Source organism: Ascidiella aspersa, chromosome 7, assembly GCF_963924565.1.
Source record: "Ascidiella aspersa chromosome 7, kaAscAspe10.2, whole genome shotgun sequence".
Taxonomy (NCBI): Eukaryota; Metazoa; Chordata; class Ascidiacea; order Phlebobranchia; family Ascidiidae; genus Ascidiella; species Ascidiella aspersa.
In genome coordinates, this window is record NC_139453.1 from 30,509,663 (window position 1) to 30,533,823 (window position 24,161).

The 24,161-nt window shown below is 36.8% G+C and overlaps 1 protein-coding gene across 1 annotated transcript; it reads right to left on the reverse strand.

The window, feature by feature from the left end:
- Positions 1–342: 342 nt before the first annotated feature.
- LOC146138929 (uncharacterized) lies at positions 343–23,546 on the reverse strand. Its single transcript, XM_083394733.1, has 15 exons — positions 23,355–23,546; positions 22,965–23,104; positions 22,253–22,426; positions 19,914–20,093; positions 17,783–17,939; positions 17,233–17,332; positions 16,122–16,189; positions 13,436–13,575; positions 12,019–12,078; positions 10,512–10,551; positions 9,774–9,913; positions 9,309–9,482; positions 9,020–9,179; positions 2,803–2,907; positions 343–503 (listed from the first exon to the last, which is right to left on the reverse strand). Exons 1-15 carry the CDS (start codon positions 23,383–23,385, stop codon positions 343–345), a joined length of 1,830 nt encoding a protein of 609 aa, XP_083250859.1. The 5' UTR covers positions 23,386–23,546.
- Positions 23,547–24,161: the final 615 nt, after the last annotated feature.

Here is a 24,161-nt window from a genome sequence, read left to right on the forward strand (position 1 = left end):
TATATTTAGTTCCTGTTTGAAGGGGCCGGTACATGGCCCTCAAGTTCATTCGCTCAATTAATGCCAAATGAATCGATATTACTGCATCAAATAACTACATGTTATAACGCAAGTTTTATATGTCTAAACAAATTTATTCCGCTTTAAACAAAAAATTGCCTTTTCAACTATTTTTTAAAGATCTGTCTCGGACTGTTTTTTGCTTAAAGAATTCTATACAACATTTTCAGCCTTTCACCCTTCAGTCATAGCTAGCTTTTGCAAGTTTGTCTGGGTCCTAATTTCGGGCTTAAATGGGTAAATTTAGTATATTGATAGTCATGTCGAAATTGTAAGCGTAGATCACAGATTTATTACATTTACCTCTACAGCAAACTTGTTCATCCCAAGTCGATAGGAAACCAGACCCTGGTCGTACTTTAGGTTGTGAGCTGTCACTTTAGCAAGAGTTGCTTCCCACACTCGCTTCTTTTCTGCATCTTCTTCTTTCGAGTAGCTCTTTCCTTAAGAACAAAAATGCATTTAAAGAAAAACTGTGTAAAAATTACGGCCTGTCACTTTAGCCAAGGTTGCCTATATTGCAGGGTGGCGGGCTAAAGTGTTCTTTGTTTGGCTGTTTTTGTCTGGCCTTTCCGCGCAGGGCCGCCAAAAAAACACACAGCGCGCAAGTCTCTGGTTTCTGTTCAATGCAACGGACGGATTGCAAAATACGTGCGCTTCTTTCAAGACGAGGTAAAAGCTTGTGAATTCGCAATGCCAGCAACATAGCGCAAAATATCTTGGGTCACGTGAAGGTGGAATTGCATACGTAAACAAAACAGGCAGGGGTTTTAAAAACATATATAGACCGAGTCTGCTGCTTTAGTTTAACTGTTGTGATAGAGGATTAAACAGATCGTGTGTTTTGTCAAATCCAAACGTCATGATTTCCAGCTGCTGGTTTGATATTCCTTTGCTTGAAACTTTGACCACCTGAAAGCGCCTGGCACATAGTAGATTTTATACTACATAGCCTGGCCAGGGGCGCCCGCAGAAAATTTTCCAGGGGGTGGCAATCAGGGGCGTAACCAGAAAATCAAAAAAGGGGTCCTGAATTTTTAACTTAGGGAATTCCCCAATTTTTCGCCTGACGTTAATGAATAATGACGTCATTAAAACAGTGACAGTATGACGTCATAGAATTGTGATTGCAAGACGTGATAGAAAAAACCCAGAAACAGCCAAATACGTTCAGCAAAAGCGAGCACGTGCGTCATTAACAATCCTGTCAGGCGCCAGCTGCGAAATCACGGTGTGCAATCGTTAACTTTAGGCAAAAAAACAAACCAAGACCGTGAAATATGTGTGATTAATTGTGGTAGAATCACACATAATTCGACTATCAGCAGCGCAGTTTTCAAGTTCCATGAACGGAACTAGCGCTAAATTACAAGCACGCCTTTCACCACGTGCAATACTAATCGAAGATCGTTTTTACCGGGTGTTATTAGGCCACGATTGGCGCAACATCTGCGCCGAGCTGTGTGCCAAGTCAGCTAAATTACAAGCTGTGGTTGAGGGGAAATAAGTTGTGTCCATTGCACACTTAGTACGTGGTCTTAGAGTATGCTTAAAGAGCATAATTTTGGTACTAACTATCATTACTTAAAAATTTATACTTTGAAACGCGCACGACAGTCACCATTATACCTCCTTTTAAGAATCTGCTTCATTTAAACAAATGTCGATGTTACCCCAACATCGGATATTAGCGCAGAGACCGAACAGCGAGGAACATACTGCGTATAACTTGACGTTTGTTAGCGAGAAAAAAAGAAATAAGACTTAGCGTTGTCAATTATCGAATGCACACTTCCTAGTCAGTCAACCTAAACCAGCGCTTCTCAACCAGTGGGGGCCATAAGAACATTTGAGGTGGGACACAGACCAATTTAAAAAGCTAGATGTAGTTTCATTTGTGTCATTATATTTAATTTTAAAGGAATAATGGTTTGGGGAGGAATTAAAAAAAAGGAATGTAAATTTATTGTTCAGCCGCAAGTATCTCGAGCTCTAATGCACGGTTCAATAAATATTCTGTTTTGAAATATGTTCTGCTGCGTTTTGTTCTAAACCTATTTTAAAATTTTTTCTTTCATAAAAATTCTATTGGGCCACATAATTTTTTTGCAACGTAAATGGGCCACGAAAGAAAAAAGGTTGAGAACCACTGACCTAAACAAATAACGAAAGAGAAAAACTATCCAGCGTTTACGGTCGATCAAACTAAAGACGAAAAATGGCGTTTTGCGCTCGATTTTGGTATCGCATTAGATTAAGACGCGTGATTCAATTACTTAAAAAGCACGCCGCTTCGAACAGTTTGTTAAACCATGACAAAAACGAACCAAAAACGATAAAATCACTTAAATAAAAAGGAGGTAAGAACTCCCGTCCCCCTGGATGCGCCACTGGGGGCAATGGATGTGTATATTATTCTTAACCTTCATAAGTAATAACATATTACACTTACAAATAATACTAATAATCACATTTTGAAATTTCAGGGGGGGGGGGGCAAGTGCCCCCCCCCCCTTGCCCCCCCCGTGTGGGCGCCCATGAGCCTGGCACATAGTAGTACAAACGCTGCACAAACATTTATGAATTTAGAGTATACAACAAAGAAAGAATTACGAAAAATGGTGGTACAACTTTTGGGAGCGAAACATATTTTAACTTACTATTAATAACTATATTTAAAATCCTATTAAAATATGTAGAAAACATACTATGCTCGATTTATATGTTTTGCCAGCTAAATACCATATTCCTGTTTCCATGACTCCCATGTAATGCTGCTCGATTGCTGTGTTGCCATGATCACTACTTTGCTTGAAACTGGACTCAAAACAGGAACACTGCTGTACGCTGGAAGCAAAAAGGGTTACAACTGTTATTCAAACGGCAGGCTTTAGAAATTGAGCCCACTCCGTGTTAATATGGAGGTAAAAGGACGGTGGTACGTTATGTTGTTGGTTGGTCTGCTGCTTTCTTTGTTCACAGAAACCTGATACGAAAACACACAAAGCCGTCACTGTGAATAACTCTGAATGAAGTTTGTCTCACGCCAGCGACAGAAAGTAGAAATGCTTATACAACAAAAATAACTCCAACTCTAGTCTGTTGCAAAAATAACAAGTCAAGTCCCAGTCCAAGTCAGCTGTTGCTTAAGTCAAACCCCAGTAAATTCATTATGAGAACAAGTCAATTTCAAGTCTTGTCATTGACATGAAAGTAAACTGTAAACTCGTCCGTTTCTATAATCAACAATTAACCAAAAAATAACACATACAGCAATCAAATTGTTTAATGTGCAAAACATTAGATAAATTTTAATGAAAAACAATTCATTTAATCCCAAGATGATGGACAAAATGACTTGGTCCAAAGTTACAACACTGGTTACAACTGTTGTTGCCAACTATGAGTTTTATTTCAGCTTGAGTTGTCTGAATTGTTCCTACTTCGCTTCAATGGTGCATATCCACAAGAAAGCACTGACAGAACCGCAGCGGAATAACCTCTATAGCAGCCGACTTGCATTTGCGCTGTAAATGAATGGCAAGGTTTGAATTCTGGGTAATGATATGGATGAAAAATGATGGTGGTACGTTTTATGTTATCTACGGCTAATTCTTTGTTCACAGAAACCTGATACGAAAAAACTGGACAGAAAGTAGAAATTCATATACAACAAATAGTGTTTGTAATACTTTAACCCAGGCCAATAAAAAACTAACAAGAATGCCGCTAACCTGTAAATCAGGGGCGGGCAACCTTTTTAATACGAGGACCAGTTAGGAAATGTAATGCTTACGGGAGGGCCGCACATCAAATAAACACTAATTTGTGTTTTCAACTTTTACTAGAGCTGAAAATATTTAAATAGAAAAAATGGAAAAGCCCCTGCTGTAAATCAGCCCCCATGAAGTCTATATTCCTTAATAAGCTTGCGGACGTCAAAAAGTAATGTAATATGATGCTTGATCTTTAGTAATGGAAACTTGACGTGTGTAGCTTTATATAAGATCCAAAGTTTAATATGCTCTTGTGTTAAACTACACTCTTAATCAATTAAATTAATTACGTTCAATCTTAGATCCAGTTCAGCTCAGTAAATTGCTGTCTTTTCGGTACTTTAGACATAATGCCATTAGAAACGTTTATTCAATTTGGCGCACAGTTTTTTAAATACTTGTGCTAGATGCTAGCAGCAGCACAACTTTTGTACCTTGCTAAAGATAAGGGCTATAGCCGGTATATATCTGAGTTGTTTTATTTTATTAAAGTTGTTTCAGTGAAGTATTATTGAAATTACATCCTTTAAAATTACTAGTTTTGGCTTACTTGTATTCACACAGCCAACGATTACCATTTTATGTGTTAGCATATACCGAATATTTGTTCATAGACCTGCTATTTATAACTTTTTAACCTTTTCGATTTGTTGAACAAGTAAAGCATTATTTGGCAACTTGTTGCTCAATAGCGACGTTACGTGGAAATTTGGATAGTAATTATTTTCCGCCAGGTGTCAGACGCAGTCGATTAATAATTCTATTTAATTCTTGCTATACTTAACCCAAAGTTACTCCTAAATTTTAAAATGTAGATTAACTTAAGGCTCCGAAAAAATAACAATAAAACGACATTATTTTTATTAGAAAGTTGAAAAAACATACTTTGGTGTAAAATCAGCCCAACAAAATTAAAATTGAGCGCAAAACTTTGTTGGGATCCCAAAGAGACGCAGCGATAAAACAATACTCTTAAGTCTTAACCATTAGGTTGATTGTTTGCGGTTACAAAAAAACATTTTTTTAGTCGTTGTTGTAAAAAGGTTTTACCGCGAGGGCGTCTTGATTTTCCACATCACTGATTAAATTTCAGATTCGTTTGAAACACCGAATGATTTCAGCTTGTTATGTTGAACACTGCTTAAAAAGACAACTGTGAAAATCAATCTTTAGTAAGTTTAGCCAAAATCAAATTTTGTTTGCATGCCACCATGTATTTTTTATCTTTGATTTTTTGAAATAAGCTTGTATGACTTTTGCGTGTGTTAAAAACGAAAACATTAAAAACCAATCCTAACCACTATAATATTTGTTTATTAGTTTAAATAAAAACATATTTGAGTTTACTGTTGTAAATAGATTATGAGTAAAGTTCACCTGGAGTTACTAAATCACAGATAAAATTTCAGATTTCTTACACAAACGGATTATTTCGGTGTGTGAAGATGGAATGCTGAGAAAACAAGTGTGGAAAGATATCTTCGCTCTTTGCAGCCAAAAGTAAGTTGCAGAATATTGTGTTGCTTAAATACTAAGAAGTTCGATATTATCGAAGCGATGCCCGATCCAGGTGGTAGTATCGGTAGTTGTACGATATTTGGTGGTATCGCTGCCGATCTGATACAAAATTACCGTGGTTTTGACACAAGTTCTGTGATCAACTGTAGCAGGGGTGGCCAACCAGTCAGACAACAAGAGCCGTATTCCTTACTTGGTTAACCGCAAAGAGCCAAATCCACACATGGAAAGAATATCACTCTACTTATTGCTCACTTTCACAAAGCCCAACGTGAAAAAGATTGCTTATATTCGGTTAAATAGACAAATATTTAATTTAGAATGAGACTCGAGGCATTAGTTGAAAATTGAAAAAAAACCGCACATTTATCAATATAATTTAAACGAATAACCTGAGAATCATTGACTCGCAGCTTTATGGCTGTTTGGCGAAGTGCAAAAATCATGCTTTTTGCGTTTATCATGTTTTAAAAGTGTTACTAACAAAACATGGATTTAAGGAAAACAGCCTGAACCGGCAAATAAAAATAACTTTGCCCAACAAAATTGACACATTCCAAGATATCGTAAGTGCAACAAGAGCCGCAAAAAACTTTGTCAAGAGCCGCATGCCGTTTTGGCCACCCTTGAACTGTAGCATTTTCAATCAGACAAATTAAGTTACCAGAATAAATGGTAGTTTTCAACTATAGTAACTAAATAAAAAATAAAACAGATCCTCTGTTAATGATATTTTATCTCGAACGTTTCGGCAAACTTTTCAAGTGGTCTTATTCAGGATGATTTGGCTGTTTTTAGATTAAATTACGACTGGTAACAAAAGCTTATATAAAGTCACTAAACTTTGTAAAGCTAGCAGTTTCAAGGTGTGTGCTGCGCCTGGTCAAAACTTATTTCCAGATCATAACGACCAACACAAAATCGTTGCTTCCGCTTTTCGTTTTTTGTACTTTCAACAAAAACAAAACCATAGGCGTAGCCAGGATTTTTAGTCATTTGTTACACTAATGTAGTTTTATTACTTTTAGACAGATTGTTCTCTTTTAATGGTTTTTGAGTTTTGCGTTAAAACTCAGTCAGTTGCTGCTCGAATCGGTTTTCTGGCATATTTATTTGTGTTCTTATTTTTCTAAAAATACTTCTATTTGTGATTTGGCGAATTGAACCGCAATATTGGTAAAAGGTTAGGTCACCAAATAACAAAGTATTTCTACTGAGGTTAATCATTACTTAACGTTTGGTCGCTGTTAGAAACTCTTAAATGTTTCATTTCGCTGATTTAAGGTTTAAAACGCTAGTTTAAATCGAGTGACTGGTTCGTCAAAAACTATAATTTTGAAGTTAAATAATCACCATGACGTTTAAACTTATTTTGTTAATGTATTTGGAAACCATGATGCTTTTGTACAATAATACATACAACTAATGTTAAACACGAAAATGTTTCCCTTTGTGTTGTTCATTTAATCTGAAAATGTCTTGAATTTTCTGTTTTTCAAACCATGTTGACTTTGGGCAAACAACCTTCTCAAATTTTAAGCTAAATCACTTTTGAATGTAAGGAATTTCCCGCAGATAATAAAATGTAAAAGAAAGATTATTGCGTTCGTATCAGATGGTTATAAGACTGCTTATAGAAACAGGTATAAAACATAAAATCATTTCTTAAAATGTTTACAGACAGATATATTACGCCTTATGAATAGCCATCATTAGTTTCTATAATTGTAGGAAATGATTTTAAATTATATCTGCTTTTATAAATCATCTTTAAAATCCTTCTCGAATGTTTTAGAAAAAAATGCGCAACCGTGTAGTAATGTAATACACCACATTCAGTGAATCGGTTGAGACACTTCAAAAATAAAAATGTGGATTACAATTAAAAACAAATTCAACCTGATAAAATCTGTTGAATATTCCGCACGTATTGTTGCCAATTAGTAGACCTATAGTTGTAAGTGATCTACGATTGAAATTCGAAAACCATGAATTTTGAAAGCATACAAATGACTAAACAGCCAAGTAAGATCGTGCAAGGGTAAAAGTTTGTGAATAAGTTGTTTTTTGTGTTTTTTAAGTCTTCGGAGAAGAATGCAAATTCATTCATAACAAAAACAAATTCGCCAAATAGTGGCAATTTGAAAAACAAACAGTCAGTTGAAGTATAAATATGTGCATGGATATATACATAATGTTTAAACACGAGGAAACTGACTTTGCAGTAAGTGAAATCGATGATAAATGTTTGTTGCTCTTTTTCCTTAAAACTTAACATCGCCCGAAACAACTAAGTGTTAGTTGATTCTTTGCACACTTGCGTAACAGCCATGGTTTCCAATTTCACGAAGGTTGACTCCTCTTTTCATCTTTATGTAACCTTCGTCTCCCCAATCCACTCCCCAACTGTGGAAAGATACACAACTGGCATTAATCCCTAAAATATCATGTTATTATTTATCACACCGTAAGCCATCGCAGATTTATGGAATCGATTAATGATGCAAGCCAGGCTGAAAAACAACAAGCCTGTCGTGAGGTTCGAACTCACGACCTCCGGTATACCTGAACCGTCGCTCTACCAACTAAACTACACAGGATCAGTTTATACTTCCTAATGGTTTATTATGTTTATTTTTTAACCACATAATTTAAGACCTTAGACACATAAATATACAAACACTATGATCTTGCCCAGTGGTTCTCAAACTTTTTGTAAAAAATGACGCAACGGTCCCCCAGCATTTTTTTAATTGCTCACGGTCCCTTAAAAATATTCACAAATAAACACAAAATAACACGTTGTTTTTAATGGTATCAATGAGACGGGTGCACTTGTTTCTTTGCTATCAGCTTGGCTATGTTAACCTCTAACAAATCACTTATTTGAGTTAAGCAATCACGAACAGTCTTAAAACCGTGACCGTACACTCTACCGCCTACAGTGTCAGCGCAGCAAGCTGTAGAAACGTAATTCTGACTAGCACGCATCACTATGACGTCATAATGGACAATTCAACTCGAAGCGTGCAATAAAGTGAATGAACAACTAATGATAATATTCAGCTTGGTTTGGAAAAGTGAGTTGCCTGAAAATTTTATTGCTCAAACAATTATTTTCTTCAGGAGCGCCGTGTTGATTTTTTGTTAGGTGCTTCGCGGTCCCAGAAAATTGTCTTGCGGCCCCAAAAGGACCGCGGACCCCAGTTTGAGAACCACTGATCTAGCCCTTTCTTAAGTCGCTTTTCGCTTTAACGATAACAGTTTATGTATCATGGTACACTGGTATTACCGGAGGTAGTAAGTTCGAACCTCACCACAGACTAGTTAATTTACTGTAAACATGTTTTTGCTGATAAAATAGGTTTTATAATATTTCGTTGCTTGGCTAATAACTAGTTTAGCATCGTTTTCTAGTCCACCTGTTTTTGATGATCCAGTATTTTACCCCACTTTCTGTGGTTCCGTATCCAACAACCAGCACATAATGCCAGTTTTTTGTGTTAGGGCAATCATTGTTGTACACATCTGCCTCTGAAAAATAATGTTGTATTACAACTAGATGTTGCCTAATTCAAGGTATCGTTTAATAGGCTTTTGTGAACCACACTAAGCTGTAAAACTTTAAAATACTATGTTTTAGATACCAATTAATGTGAGACTACCTGTAGCATTTTTCAGCAATTTAAAGTCTTCGGGGATGTTGACACCAACAGCAACTGGTCCAAAGTCCTTAACGATCGTCCTCAACTGAGGTTCATCGTCAATTTTCCAATGATCCTTCACTGTAACCTCAATAGGCTTGTCTTTTTGACACGATTCTTTCTAAAAAATACCATTTTGTTTCCTATTTTTGTAAATTCTGCAAAATCTCGTTTTACCGGTATTTTAAACGTTTTGGTAGAACCTTTACTCAAAATTCGAATGGCAAAGTATCAGACAGTTTCCGTATACCTCTCCATTGTACGGGTAGTTGTGCTGGGTAGCCAATCCTCTCTTTGCATATTCGAAGCAATTTTTCACATATCCGTCCCCCGGAATATTGTCAGAGCAATCAATAAGCTGCTGAACGCTCAGGTCCACAAGTTTCTTATTTACTTTTGCGTGTTGAGCTTCAAGAACACCGGCCTGAAAGAATATGAATTGCATTTGCTGGGACTGTTATTTTCAGTCACTAGTTAAGACTTAAGGCACATCACTCACTGGTCATTCCTCAAGTCGTCAAATAAGATCACATTAATTTCGCATTTACACACTATGTACAATTGCTGATTGTTGCGTTATAAAGAACTTCCACTACTTTATGTTGTTACAAGTTATCAACTCGTTAAAACTTTCATGTTATTGTTTCAAAGCAGTTGTATTTGCTCCAAATGTGAAAGTTTCAATTGACTGTAACATTGTTTTATTTCCACTTACGGCTGCAAACGCGTAGCAGGTTTTGTGAGGATTCTGGTTCTTTACAGATGTAACCATGCCCTTAGTACGGTAGTCGATTCCTGGTGGTGGTGGACGCAAAACATCCACACCAGGACGTTCAATACGAGCTCCAAGGTGGGCTAAAAGAGCTTAACGCTGAACAGAGCAGTTGTCAATGGAAACTATAAACACTTCGCTATTCTCCCGCCCAAGTGGGTGGTAGTTCTAATAAGAATGTTTATTTAAACGACAATGTCGACACCATTTCTTTACCACTGAGAGTCCTATGCCCCCCAAAAGAGTAAAATACTGCTATATTTACGGTGGAGTACTGCAATCGGTTTTGGAATACCACTTTAACAAAAATCATTAGTTTTTAACTCACTTAGATACCAGGAACCTGGTGTATCTGAAAATAAAAAATACTTTTTGTGCACAACAGCATGTTGCCGTCCTAGTTCATGTTTCAAAAGACAGATACATGAACGGCATCGTGCATATCTTGTACAGATTCATTCCAATTAAAATACTGACAATGATTTTAGCAGCGAAATATATTTATGGTATAACATTCAAACAAACTGATTTTCGGTTTACTAACTTCTGTACTTGGTTTATTCTTTATTTTGTACTTTTATATTTCAGCCGTTTACGTAAACAAAATAATTTATACCTATGTTGTTGAGTTTTAGTAAAGCATATGGTTACCTAAACGGGAACTGCAATCTTAAAACTCACATTGGGTTGCCTTATCGCACTTGTATACAAAAATACGGAACTACAATGGGAAACAGTATGACAGTATACACTATCAGGGGAAATAATCGAATGTAAAGAAGTTCCTGTTTGGTCATTCAGATTTAGTTCCTGTTTGTAAGGGTCATGCCCCTCTCCAAATTTATAAATATTGTAATTATTTGTTATTTTAGCATTTATGAGCAGTACCACAGCAGTCACAGGCATGCTACACCTTTAATTGTAATGCACTGTTACGTCACAAACGATGTAGCTAATATTACGTTTGCTATACATTAGTGTAGTTCTACTACTTAAAAGTCAGTTTTTGCTTTTTGAGTATTGCGTTAACTCTCAGTCGGTTGCTGCTCGAAACGGTTTGCTAACATTGTTATTTGTGTTTTTCAATTAAATATCCGCGGGATAACTTGAAAATAGTAAAGTGTATTGTTGGCTGCGCAAAGCGCGAAAAAAAATTGAATTTAATTGGATTGAATTGGCACTAAACTGTAAATTCAGGAGGCTATCGCATTGGGCACACAACAAATTGCTCGTGCTCGACACTTTGGTTTTTTATATCGAGCTAATCTTAACAAATATGTCGTGAAAAGATGTGACGACACATAATACAACGGCAGTATTGCAAAAACATTATAGATTTGCGTAAAAAGGTCGAGTCCCCCTGTTGCAAGCCTGGAGTCATATTTAATGTGACCATGCCCTCAATGCGGTAGTCCATTCCTGGTGGTGGTGAAAAAAAATCAACACCAACCGCCCTAATCTGCATAAAGCAGTCGGTCAATGGGAAACTATAAATACTTAGTTATTCCATCCAATTGCCTGAGAGTATAATAATAATGTTTATTTAAACGACAGGTCGACATGATTTCTTTACAACAACAATTTGTGACAAATTATGAAGGTAGTATGTTTAAGTGATTGGTTTGTCGTCCTGTTCGTAAAAAATAAAAAGTGGGAGGTAGCAAACGAAGCGAGTTGCACGAATGACCCTTAGAGGTTAAAAAAGAATTATTTTTAGCCAGACAGGCAAAAAAAGTGGACATGAAAAACGCGAGCAGGATTACTTTTAAATTTTTTTTTTTCAAGATTTGCCTGTTTTGAAAAGCGGCATCACTTCATATCGCACAAACTCGCCAAAACACTCGCTTAAAATAGTTAACACAACAGTTCACTCAAAGCCTCAAGGGTGTCTGGCGCGCTACAATGGGCTTGCCCTGAGAGTATGTTGCGCTTCAAAAAGAGTAAAGTTCTGCTATATTTACAGTGCGATTGCTGCAATCGTTTTTTGGAATCCCGCGTTAACAAAAATGAAAACCTTTATGATAAAATGTAACGACACTACACCGACCCGGATATATCGAAACATTATGTATGCCTTTTCTCGCCGGTTCTAGTTTGGTCTTTTTGAATAGGCGCACCTGGAATAAAGCCTGCAAACGCCTTATTGATGAACCCGACGTGATTATAAATTTTCAGCACATGAACTTACCCTGTTTCGTATGCTTGGGACTTGTTTTTCTTGAGGTGGACGAGTCTCCAGCGGCGGATCCTAATAAAAGTTCACATAAAATACTTTTGTTTAAATATAATTTTGATACATTTGTGCACGACAGCAAGTTGCCGTCCATAGTTCATGTTTCAAAAGGCAGATACACACAGGCATTGTGCACATCTCTTACAGATTCATTCCAATTAAAATACTGATGATTTTTTTAGCAGCGAAATATATTTATAACATTCAAAAAACTTATTTTCGGTTTGCTAACTTCTGTACTTGGTTTATTCTTTATTTTGCACTTTTATTTTTATCTATACATACGACGACACTCGTTTACGGAAACAAAATAATATATACCTATATTTTTGAGTTTTAGTAAAGCATGTTGCCACCAGAACAATTTCAAAACTGACAATAGATTACCAATACATAAAAAATGGGGAACTTTTGTTTAAGTATATTTTAAGTTAAGGGCCATTTGTAAGATAAAGCTAACTTGTTACGTCACAGGTGGGGACCTTCGACAATGGCGAACATCTTTGACATTTTGATTGACCCAAGCCTTACAGTAAACAACAACATGTACATTTCGTGGGGCTACATCGCATACCAGGTAGGTGGTATTAACTACTCTAATAATATAACAAGAACTCAAAGTGTTGGTTGTTAGCGTTTTAGTTCCGCACTTAGCACCTGCACCACGTTGAACAGTGGCCACAATGTGGCATTGCGTATTCGCATTAACTAATTCTCTCATGTTAGTAAACTAACTGGCTATGAACCGCTAGAGTTTAATAAACATATTTGCCTACACTGTGTACATTGTGTAACGTTAATACGTGTTGTTTCGAATCAGCTTTTGTTAAATTAGAGTAAGTCGCAGTATGCCGCAAACTATTTACCCTAAGGGTAATATTATGGCGCCGTCCTCTCTTTGCAACATTTGAGGAAGAGTATACACTGACATGGGGAATAACCGAATACAAAAAAGTTCCTGTGTGGTCGGAAAGTATGAGTTCCTACGATTAAATAAAATCGTTTGTTTATATTAAGTTCCTGTTTGCAGGGGCCGGTACATGGCCCTCAAGTTCATCACTCAATTAATGCCAAATGAACCTATATTACTGCATTAAATAATTACATGTTATAACGCAAGTTTTATATGTCTAAACAAATTTATTCTGCTTTAAACAAAAATTTGCCTTTTCAACTATTTTTTAAAGATCTGTCTCGGACTGTTTTTTACTTGAAGAATTCTATACAACATTTTCAGCCTTTGACTCTTCAGACATAGCTAAGTTTGCAAGTTTGTTTGAGTCCTAATTTTGGGCTTAAATGGTTAAACTTAGTACATAGATAGTCGATGTGTCGAAATTATCAGCGTAGAACACAGATTTATTACATTTACCTCTACAGCAAACTTGTTCATTCCAAGTCGATAGGAAACCAGACCCTGGTCGTACTTTAGGTTGTGAGCTGTCACTTTAGCAAGAGTTGCTTCCCACACTCGCTTCTTCTCTGCATCTTCTGCTTCCGAGTAGCTTTTTCCTGATCAGCAGAAATAATAACTAACGTCGTCCTAAAGTCATACTTTTCACATTAGTAATTATGATGAACTCTTACAGTAAATATAACGACGAGAATTTGGAGTTTTAGTTTAATTAGCAATACGGATTGCACATGCTCTTGGTAATTACTTATGGGGTAAAAATCAAAAACGCCCTCGAAAACGAAAACATAATTTATCAATTGTAACTTCACCGCATTTATGAACGGTGTTTATTACGTACCTTTTGTTTTTGTGAACTAGCAATACACCAATCCTACCGTATTTTTGTTTCCATGATTCCCACTGTTGTGTGGTTTCATTAGAGTGTTCTGCCGACATTACTGCCACCAATAATCTAGTTTATTAGCATTAACTTGCTAAAAGTTGATCAATACAGCGGGTATTAGGTTTTCCACTTACGTAAGTAATTTTGCCATTAAAAGTGTAGAAACCCTTTAAGAAAAAGTCTCACTGTAAACCTGTCTATTGCCTCTGACGCTAGGCTATCGTTTTTCAAGGTCAGAGATTTCCAAACTAGGCTCGGTAGCACTTAATGTTGCATATAAAATAAATCTTCTATAAGCTGCACCGACAAGCACTAAATATTTTGTTAGAGTGGCTTGATGATAAAGTCCAAGACCAGACTCTTTCAAATGTTCACTTGATTGTTCTGGCGCGTTAAGATTTCTTTGTATTCTTAATAACCTTGCAGTAACTTTAATAAATAGATCTACAAAAGAAATTAGACCACTAACATAAGCCAAATCCCTCTTTTGACTAAGTTGAGAAACATTACCAGCAGAATCATTTTCCCTATTTCTCAGCAACAACTGTTTGAATTTGTCCGTTCAGCCTTAGGACAACAGAGCATAGGAATAAAGTTTAACAACAAACGCCATATACTGTATAATAATAAGAACCTCACAGGCATAATTGCGTTATCCCTTGCCTGTTATATTTGCTCAAGGCAAACAAAAAAGCGGCCCTATTTACGCAGTCTTGTTTGATCTTGAGTGAGAAGCTAGTAACAACGAAAGTACACCTTACTTTCAGCATTTGCTTGAACTAAACGCTAGCCTATGAGGGGCTGGGCATAAGAGACTCTCTCCTGGCTGTTCTAACGTATTGATGTTACTTTGTCTGTTAAATCACCTTGTAGTAAGTTAGATAAATAGACCTACAAAGAAAAAGGATTGAACCAATATGATCCCGGGTACTTTACAAGCAATAATTTCGTCAACTTTTGGGCCAGAAAACTTTTGAGCCGGAAAATTCCTAAGGCTATCGACCTTTAAGGTTGTATGCTGTACAGGGATCATTTCGTCCAAGTTTTTTTTTTAATTTGGTAGATTTTATTTAATTTTTATACAAGAAGCTCAATCAATCAACATTTCGGTAGAGCTAAACAACTGTGATTCGGCTCGCCTAATTCTGTTTTAAGACCGTCATTTGTACTTCCTGTGAGTCTAAGTATTTTCTGGTCTTTAAACTTTCCTTGATTTAAAAAAAGGAACTTTACGAGCAATCGAAGATTTATTTCGTGATGGAAATGCCACAATATATATACAGCAAGACTGCGAGTGAAATGTGATAATCTGTAGATTTTTTGTTGGTTGACAAAGTTAGTTACAAAAACATTTTGTTAAGAAACTTAAAATTAAAATTTCCTTCGTTGATACAAATGTATTTTATTAAAGTCCAAAATAGAAGTAGGTATGGTAGCACTTTGTGTTTTTTAGAAAAACTCCTTAGGATAATAACTGGAGGTTTCAGTTAGATGTAGAATGAATACCAAGGTACCATGGGCAGGGCTGCAAAGTCGGACTCGGGACTCGGGACTCGAGGAATCGGTTTGTTTTTGCTGGAGTCGGACTCGGGACTTGATTAAGACCTTGTACAAATACCCGAGACCTGGGTCTGACATGCGCATGCGCAGTACCAAATTTTAAAACTGATATGGCCGCCAAATAGAAAAATGTAAAAAAATATTATATGGCGGAATATTTTCCAACCATGTATTGTGAGTGAATGAATTATACGACACCCCTATAAGTGGATTTCTGAATTTCCACGTTAGTTTAGTTGCATAAATTGGCAAAATTCAGTCCGGGCCGGACTCGGACTCGACAAATTGCACATTTGACCGGAGTCGGACTTGTGACTTGAGAGTCGGACTCGGATTTATTTTTTTGGCCGGAGTCGGACTCGGGTTATTTTTAACCAACTCCGCAGCCCTGACCATGGGTTCAAAAGGTTGCGTAGTTTGTTAAAAATGGAAGTCCTACGATAAGCTTTGAGAAAAAATTGTCACACAAGCTATGTATACACAACAAAACTAACAATGAAAATGGATTATATGCAGACAGGAGTTTTGTGTTAATCTAGTTTAGTTTTTTCTATAGCTATGTGCCATGTATCGAACTTCGTGCAGAATTTCACTACTGTTAAAAAGAACTGTTGGAAACATCTTAAATTTGCACTGTTCATATTAGATTGCAGCCATTTTGATTATTGTTAAGAACATAAGCCTCCCATATCACTTCACCAATCCTACAACAGTTGACTCCTCTTTTCACAAGAGCGTAGCCCCCGCCTCCCCAACCAGTTCCCCAACTGTTGAAATAAACAAACTTGTTAATGCACGGATTACTGTATACTTTTGGCTTTATTTGCAGTATCACAACTTAAAGGGAATGTTTAATATCCGCAGATTTTAAGTTTACATTTTATCTTCATTCAACGAACGAAAAACCTTTTGTCGTAACATCAAATACAACGTGAGAAAAAACAGTTTTCACAAACATATGTGTTTAATAACATCTGTGATCTAGCCCCTCGGAAGTTGCTTTATGACCAACGATTACGGCTTCCGTATCAATAGTACACCGAAAAGCCATCGCAGACTCGCCGAATCTGTCGATCTATGATGCAAGCAGAGCAAGCCAGAAAAACAACTGGTCTGCAGTGAGGTTCGAACTCACGACCTCCGGTCAAGCCGGGACCGTCGCTCTACCAACTGAGCTATGCAGGCTCAGAGAGGAGCGAGTCGATAAACAACCATACGCCAATACTTGCACATTTTGTTAGTACAAGCAACAAGAACAACACGTTAACAATAACTCGACAGTGTACACTAAAAAAAATTAACAACACAACCCACTAAATAAATTAAAAAGTGATGCACAGCGTCAAAACGATTAGATTCTCAGAGTAACGCTAATCGGGATGAAAAGATTTGTTCTGTTTTTCTTTTCTTTTTCACCACTGCTTTTTTCAACCTTTTCAGACTTTACCGTTAGCAATCGAATAAATCATTTATAGTTTGGTAACACAAAACGCACATATTTTTTCACAACTTGTGACCGTTCCTAATGCTAAGATTTTAGGTCGTTAAATAAGGTATCATCGAACGAGCATTGCAGCAAGAAAAAATTATTGAGTGCGATTAACACCCAAGAAAAGTCTAACTAGAAAACCAATAAGTTATTGGGAAACCTTAAAAACGGTTTAAGGTTTAAATATTTATCAAATTTACGGTGATACCGGCATTATATTAATATCATTTTCAAGGGTAATATCATTTCAATTGTCTATTGACAGTTTTTTTTCAGTGATGTTTTTTATTAGTCAATATTTTTTGTTCACACATTTCGAACCTGTTTTTGATGATCCAGTAATCAACACCGTTTTTAGTTCCGTATCCAACAGCCAGCACAGCATGCCAGCCTTCCCCTGGTTCTTGTGAGTCGTAAACATCTGCAAGATTTGAAGTTTTGTGAAACTATTAGGGTTTACCACTCGTTGCGGGCAATACATCATAAAACTATTTATTGATTGCAGCAAACAAAAAGAAAACATTTCCTTATTAGTGTGAAGCGGCTGTTGGCGGACAAATGGCGACAATTTGTCAACAACAATTGTTTATCAGTTGTTTAACTGCATACAATGGTTCTAAGTTTGCTTGAATTACTTCACACTAAATCATGTTTGTTTTCTCGACTCGCTCCTCTCTGACCCTGCATAGCTCAGTTGGTAGAGCGACAGTCCCGGTATGGTCGAGGTCGTGAGTTCGAATCTCACCGAAGTCTAGTTTCACGAACTGAGAAAAATTTTGTTTAGTAGTAAACCATAAACGTTACCTGTATGCTGCTATGCCGAAACTAAGTCGCTACCAACATATATTCCGTTATAAGGACTAATGTTTACCTGTGTCGTTTTTGAGAAGATGAAAGTCTTTTGGGATATTCATTAAAACAGCTATTGGACCATAGAAAGCAAGCAATCTCAACATATGAAATTCCCCTTCGTAAGCATAGTAGTTAGTCGTTTTTACTTCACCGTTCTTTGCTTGGCATGTTCCTTGCTAGAAACAATAGTTTGTTGAAGATTTTAAGTTGGTTTTATAAAATGTAGTTGGTTGTTTTTTAAAGCCAAAAATAGGCGAAGTTTTTATAACTGCTTTATGTTCTGTAATGACATGGATAATAATTTCAACAAATTCACCCGAAATCATTTTTAAAAGTAAGCCGGAACGGTTTAGAAGCGCGTCCCGGTAAAGTGATGGTAGGCCTACTCATTAGTGATTTTTGCAGGTAGGCCTACTCATTAGTGATTTTTGCAGGTAGGCCTACTCATTAGTGATTTTTGCAGGTAGGCCTACTCATTAGTGATTTTTGCAGGTAGGCCTACTCATTAGTGATTTTTGCAGGTAGGCCTACTCATTAGCGATTTTTGCAGGTAGGCCTACTCATTAGTGAATTTTGCAGGTAGGCCTACTCATTGGTGATTTTTGCAGGTAGGCCTACTTATTAGTGATTTTTGCAGGTAGGCCTACTCATTAGTGATTTTTGCAGGTAGGCCTACTGATTGGTGATTTTTGCAGGTAGGCCTACTCATTAGTGATTTTTGCAGGTAGGCCTACTCATTAGTGATTTTTGCAGGTAGGCCTACTCATTAGTGATTTTTGCAGGTAGGCCTACTCATTAGTGATTTTTGCAGGTAGGCCTACTGATTGGTGATTTTTGCAGGTAGGCCTACTCATTAGTGATTTTTGCAGGTAGGCCTACTCATTAGTGATTTTTGCAGGTAGGCCTACTCATTAGTGATTTTTGCAGGTAGGCCTACTCATTAGTGATTTTTGCAGGTAGGCCTACTCATTAGTGATTTTTGCAGGTAGGCCTACTCATTAGCGATTTTTGCAGGTAGGCCTACTCATTAGTGAATTTTGCAGGTAGGCCTACTCATTAGTGATTTTTACAGGTAGGCCTACTCATTAGCGATTTTTGCAGGTAGGCCTACTCATTGGTGATTTTTGCAGGTAGGCCTACTTATTAGTGATTTTTGCAGGTAGGCCTACTCATTAGTGATTTTTGCAGGTAGGCCTACTCATTAGTGAATTTTGCAGGTAGGCCTACTCATTAGTGATTTTTACAGGTAGGCCTACTCATTAGCGATTTTTGCAGGTAGGCCTACTCATTGGTGATTTTTGCAGGTAGGCCTACTCATTAGTGATTTTTGCAGGTAGGCCTACTCATTGGTGATTTTTGCAGGTAGGCCTACTCATTAGTGATTTTCGCAGGTAGGCCTACTCATTAGTGATTTTTGCAGGTAGGCCTACTCATTGGTGATTTTTGCAGGTAGGCCTACTCATTAGTGATTTTTGCAGGTAGGCCTACTCATTAGTGATTTTTGCAGGTAGGCCTACTGATTAGTGATTTAAATGTGTTCAACTTAAGATTCCAGCTGCATATTTGCGCACTGCATCGAATGATTTTCATGTTTTCTTAGGTTACTTGTTTCAGACATCCTGTTATGACGTAACTTTGTGGGTCATCTCTGAAAATTGTTTTTCGTTGTGGAAAAAATATTTCAACTTTCACTCCTGATTAACATTTTGGCGAGAAATACAATGCTTTCAGGAAAAGATTTTCCTTAAAATTAGAACGTTTTAATACTTTTGTAAAATAGAAGATTATGAGCGGTCAAGCTTTCATGAATTATTTACCTTTTTCAAACTGCAACTAAAAGATACATTATACACAATCGTCAGTCTTATCAGGATTGTATTGCAAGCAAGGCCAGGCTTGAAAAACAACTAGCCTTCGGTGAGGTTCGAACTCACAACCTCCGGTCATAACTGGACCAATCGTGTTATGGTTGTTTCTCGGTAGAGCGACGGTCCCTGTATGACCGGAGGTTGTGAGTTCGAACCTCACCAAGACTAGTTGTTTTTCAAGCCTGACCTTGCTTGCACTACAATCCTGATAAGGCTGACTAATATAAGCATGTATTCTCCAAAAGCATCTCGAGTGCTTCCTCAAGTATACTTAATTTTTACCTTTCCCTGGTAAGGGTAGTCTTCGTCAGTAGCTAAACCGTGCCCATAAGCGTATACGAAGCATCTTCCCACGTCGCCACCATTGCATCCATTGTTTACAGAGCAATCAACAAGTTGCTGGGCGCTCAGGCTCACAAGCTTATTGTTAACCTTTTTGTTTTGTGCCTCCATAACACCGACCTGAAATTAAAGAATGCAGCTTTAAGTCCACCAAACAAGCTCAATATACCAAACAAATTAGTAGGAACAAAACGTATTTTGTTCGAGAAAGCTGACAGAAATTTCAAAAAAATGTGCCTAAAAGAATCAAGCACGTCATAATGACGTCATCCATGTTTGTTATGAGCTTTACGTATCAAACACTCTTACTATTGTAATTCAAAAATACTTTTTTTAGTATTTCTTTTCTTTTAAAAAATATTTTAAGGTGTGAACTTAAATTCTACAATTGCAATTCCTGTCAGTTGGATCTTCTTATTATTCCATTCGATTTTTTATTTAGTTGAACTAAAATTTAAGGTTTTTAGTTCAACTACAGAAATTTTAATGCGTTCTATGACGATTTTTTTGAAGGTTAAAAAATCACAAACTGAAATTTGTGGTTATTTTAACTTCAAAGATCTCCCTTGTCACTTTAACCGACTTATTATCAAAACTTGGGCAAGGGGGCATAAATTGTTAAGAGCCAACGAAAGAGTCCTCAGATGAAAGTTTGAGAACCACTGCTCTAAACAATAAAATTGAACCGGATTTATTGCTATTGTACTCATATTTTCAAACTATTAATTGAGATCTATTTCAAGGTGTTTTATTGAAGAGAGTTTTCCCATTAAAAGTTTTAAATACATAGTAAAGAATATGGTCCACGCAGTTTTTTTCGGTTAAGAGCTCGTGTTATTACGTTTCCTCTGTCCATATGACCATCTTTGTGTGCTGGATTTTGTTAAGTTTTACTTTGATGACTACTAAGAATTTTACATGAAAACAGCTATTTTATCTGAGTATTAAACGAAAGTGTTGTAATGACTTAAATGACTCAATGACTTCTATTAAGTGTACTTAAGTCACTGTTCTCAAATGACTTGGCTTGACTTGTCGTTTTAGTAATGACCTAATTTGACTTCAGTCTTTTGGACAAATGACTCCACTTGGACGAGTCATAAGTCAAATGACTTGAGTTGAAATGTAGTGTTATCATTTAGGTTTTTACCATATAATTGATTCTCTACTGTAGTTACAAAAGAAGCTATTTTTGTGAACCTTAATTTGTTTCGATTCCTAGAACATCTTGCATGTGCTACGTGCGTATATTTTTGTCTAAACTGGTAAACGTGTGCATTACATAGAGTTTGGGCTCGATAAGACCAAGCATGAACAAAGCAGGTGCGAATAATGTGGAGTCGGTTCTAAATGACCCCCTTCACAACAAGCCCAGGGCTCACAGTGCACCCTAAAAAACTGTTTTTTTCCGTATTAGGGTACCCGTCCAAAACTTTAGACTGGGTGACTCGCAGAACACTAAACAACGAGGTACAACAAAGCTTCCTAACTCCAAGGCAATAACCTAAAACGCTAACTGAAAACAAATCTCTACTGTAGTTACACAAGAAGTTGTTGTTTGTGACCTTTGAAAAATTTGTTTCGGTTTCTAGAACACCTTGCATGTGCTACGTGTGAACGTTTATCAGGACTGATAAACGTGCATATTTTCTGGAGTTTGCGCTCGATAAGACCAAGCATAAACAAAGCAGATGCAAATAAGGTGGAGTCCGTTATTTATGACCATCTTCTTTAGTTTAAAAATGTGACAACAAGCCCAGGGGCGGTTCACGGTGTACCCTAAAAACTGGATTTTTACCTATATAAACTACGTTAATTGAAACTATATTCTGTTTCTAGCGTATTCCAGCTTGTTTAGTTGAAATCTGCTTAGCCCTAAGCTGACGTGTGTCTCATCGCTCCCTGGAAAATATAAATTTCGGCAACTTAAACTAAGTAATTTTTAACACGCTGCTCGCCTGAGTTTTGCGTCTTTTTAATTTAAAACCGGTAACGCTTATGACGTAACTTGGGACGTCTTGTTTTGACGTAATTTTGTGACGTAATACCAGAAATTTTTTCAACCCTCCCAAAACAAAAATAGTATATCCGCCCCTTAGTTATAAGCCATACACTCTGGTGTTTTACAAAAGCACGTCTAGCTTCATATCCATTCTTCACGCAATGATTTGTGAAAGTTTTTAAAGACAATTTAAACCAAACTATAATTTGCTGATCTCTGGGAGTTTTAGAAACACTAAAGAAGCCTCAAACGTTTGTGTTACAAGCTTATAACTTACAGCAGCGAAGGCGTAGCAGCTTCCACAATCTCCTTGATCCTTCACAGAAGTAACCCAACCTTTTGTTCTGTAGTCAATTGAGGATGGTATGCGATATGGATTTGGTGGAGCTTCTTCTAGTGCAGATGTAGAGGACTCTGGCTTTTCAGGAGGTGTACTCATGAGTGGCGGGCCCTTTGATTAAGCAGCAAATATTCTTTTTTATTTACCTTATGCAATGTTTTCTGTTTTGTGGGTTGTCACTTTTTTCTATTCGACGCGAAATTCAACCTTTTTAAGCTTTTAACTATTAAATTTGAAGGCAACCTGGATCTGTTAACATAAGATGTCCGATAATATTGGATCGTAGGCGATTCCCAATGTATAGTGGTAATATAGGTTCTCGTCCGATACTAGGGTTATATCGGTGCCTATCCAGTACCAAATTAATGCAGGAATTTCAGCCATGATCTGCAATTCCATTTCTACCGTGAAAGATGAAAGTTTGCAACTTAAGGTATTTAAACTTCTTGTCGCTGAAGCAAATTTTGGCCTAATGACCTGGAAAAAGATTCCCAAAAACATCAGTTATCGGGCATCCCTAGTATTAACTATAGGAGGTAAATCTCTACTTTAAAGTTTTTTTATTTGGCCTTCAGGTTTAGGATTCATGGTTTGTTAGAGATTTAAGCACTAGTGATGAATTTAGGACGACAAATTGGTGTTGAGATACCTCTACAGCAAACTTGTTCATCCCAAGCCGATAGGAAACCAGACCCTGGTCGTGCTTTAGGTTGTGAGCTGTCACTTTAGCAAGAGTTGCTTCCCACACTCGCTTCTTCTCTGCATTTTCTGCTTCCGAGTAGCTCTTTCCTTATAATAAAAAATAAATCATGCCTGAAAAATAGTTTTTACACCGGTGAAAATGTGTATTATAACTTGAACATGCGTTTAGGATAGAACACTTATTGTGAAGTTTAAGCTAATAAATACAGTGATGTCGCTCAACCGACTGAACTATACGTAGGCTTATAATGTACAGTATAATCCACGGTGTATTAGTACGCGTGCAGTTTCTAAAAGATAAATCCTTTCTAATAAACCTTTTTTGACCAAGTCTTACCGTGTTCTAGTTTCCATGATTCCCAATCCATTATCTTGCCCTATATGCTTCAGTTTATCTAACAAGTTTTGTTTTAATTCGTATTGTCTGGCAATATTAATGTCGTAATTCTCCTATGTTAGTCTGATGTTTTTTAAAATGCCCACAGAATGCAGGTTTTTCAACAATGCAGTTATTTTTATGTAAAAAAATACATACTAATACGGCCACTTTGCCCACTTACATTTGCCATGGCATAATTGTCACATCTTGATAACATTTAATGTTTTAATAATGTTGCACCATTTGACGATAAAGTTTGAACGTTTTTAAAAAAAGGCGTCCAAATCTTAACTGACAAAGATTCTTTCACTTAAATATATAGAAATAGAGTAACAACCTAAAATTCTACTCTGTATTAAAAAAACACAGCCTTATTTTACAGATTAAACTTTGCTGGCTGCACGGCAAACTTTGACTAATTCGCACTTGTCTGCTGACAGCCTTATAGAGATCGTTTGCAAAACTGGAATGTTTCGCTTGACTAGTGGTTCAAATAGAAGCAGTGTGCTCAGAGGAATTTGTTGTTGTAATGTTTGTGAACTAACTGGAGCACGAAATTTTTCCACGAAAGTCGGCAGCACATATTTGTGGCACCACATATCATTCCCGGATTATTAAATCATTGCAGCTGCTACCCCAACAAAGTGTTTAAGATGCTTTAAACCAGCGGTTCCCAAACTTTTCTAAAAATTTTGCCTGGCGGACCCGTTGCGATTATTTTGATATTTCGCGGCCCTATAAAATTTCAAGTGTCAGTTGACCCAT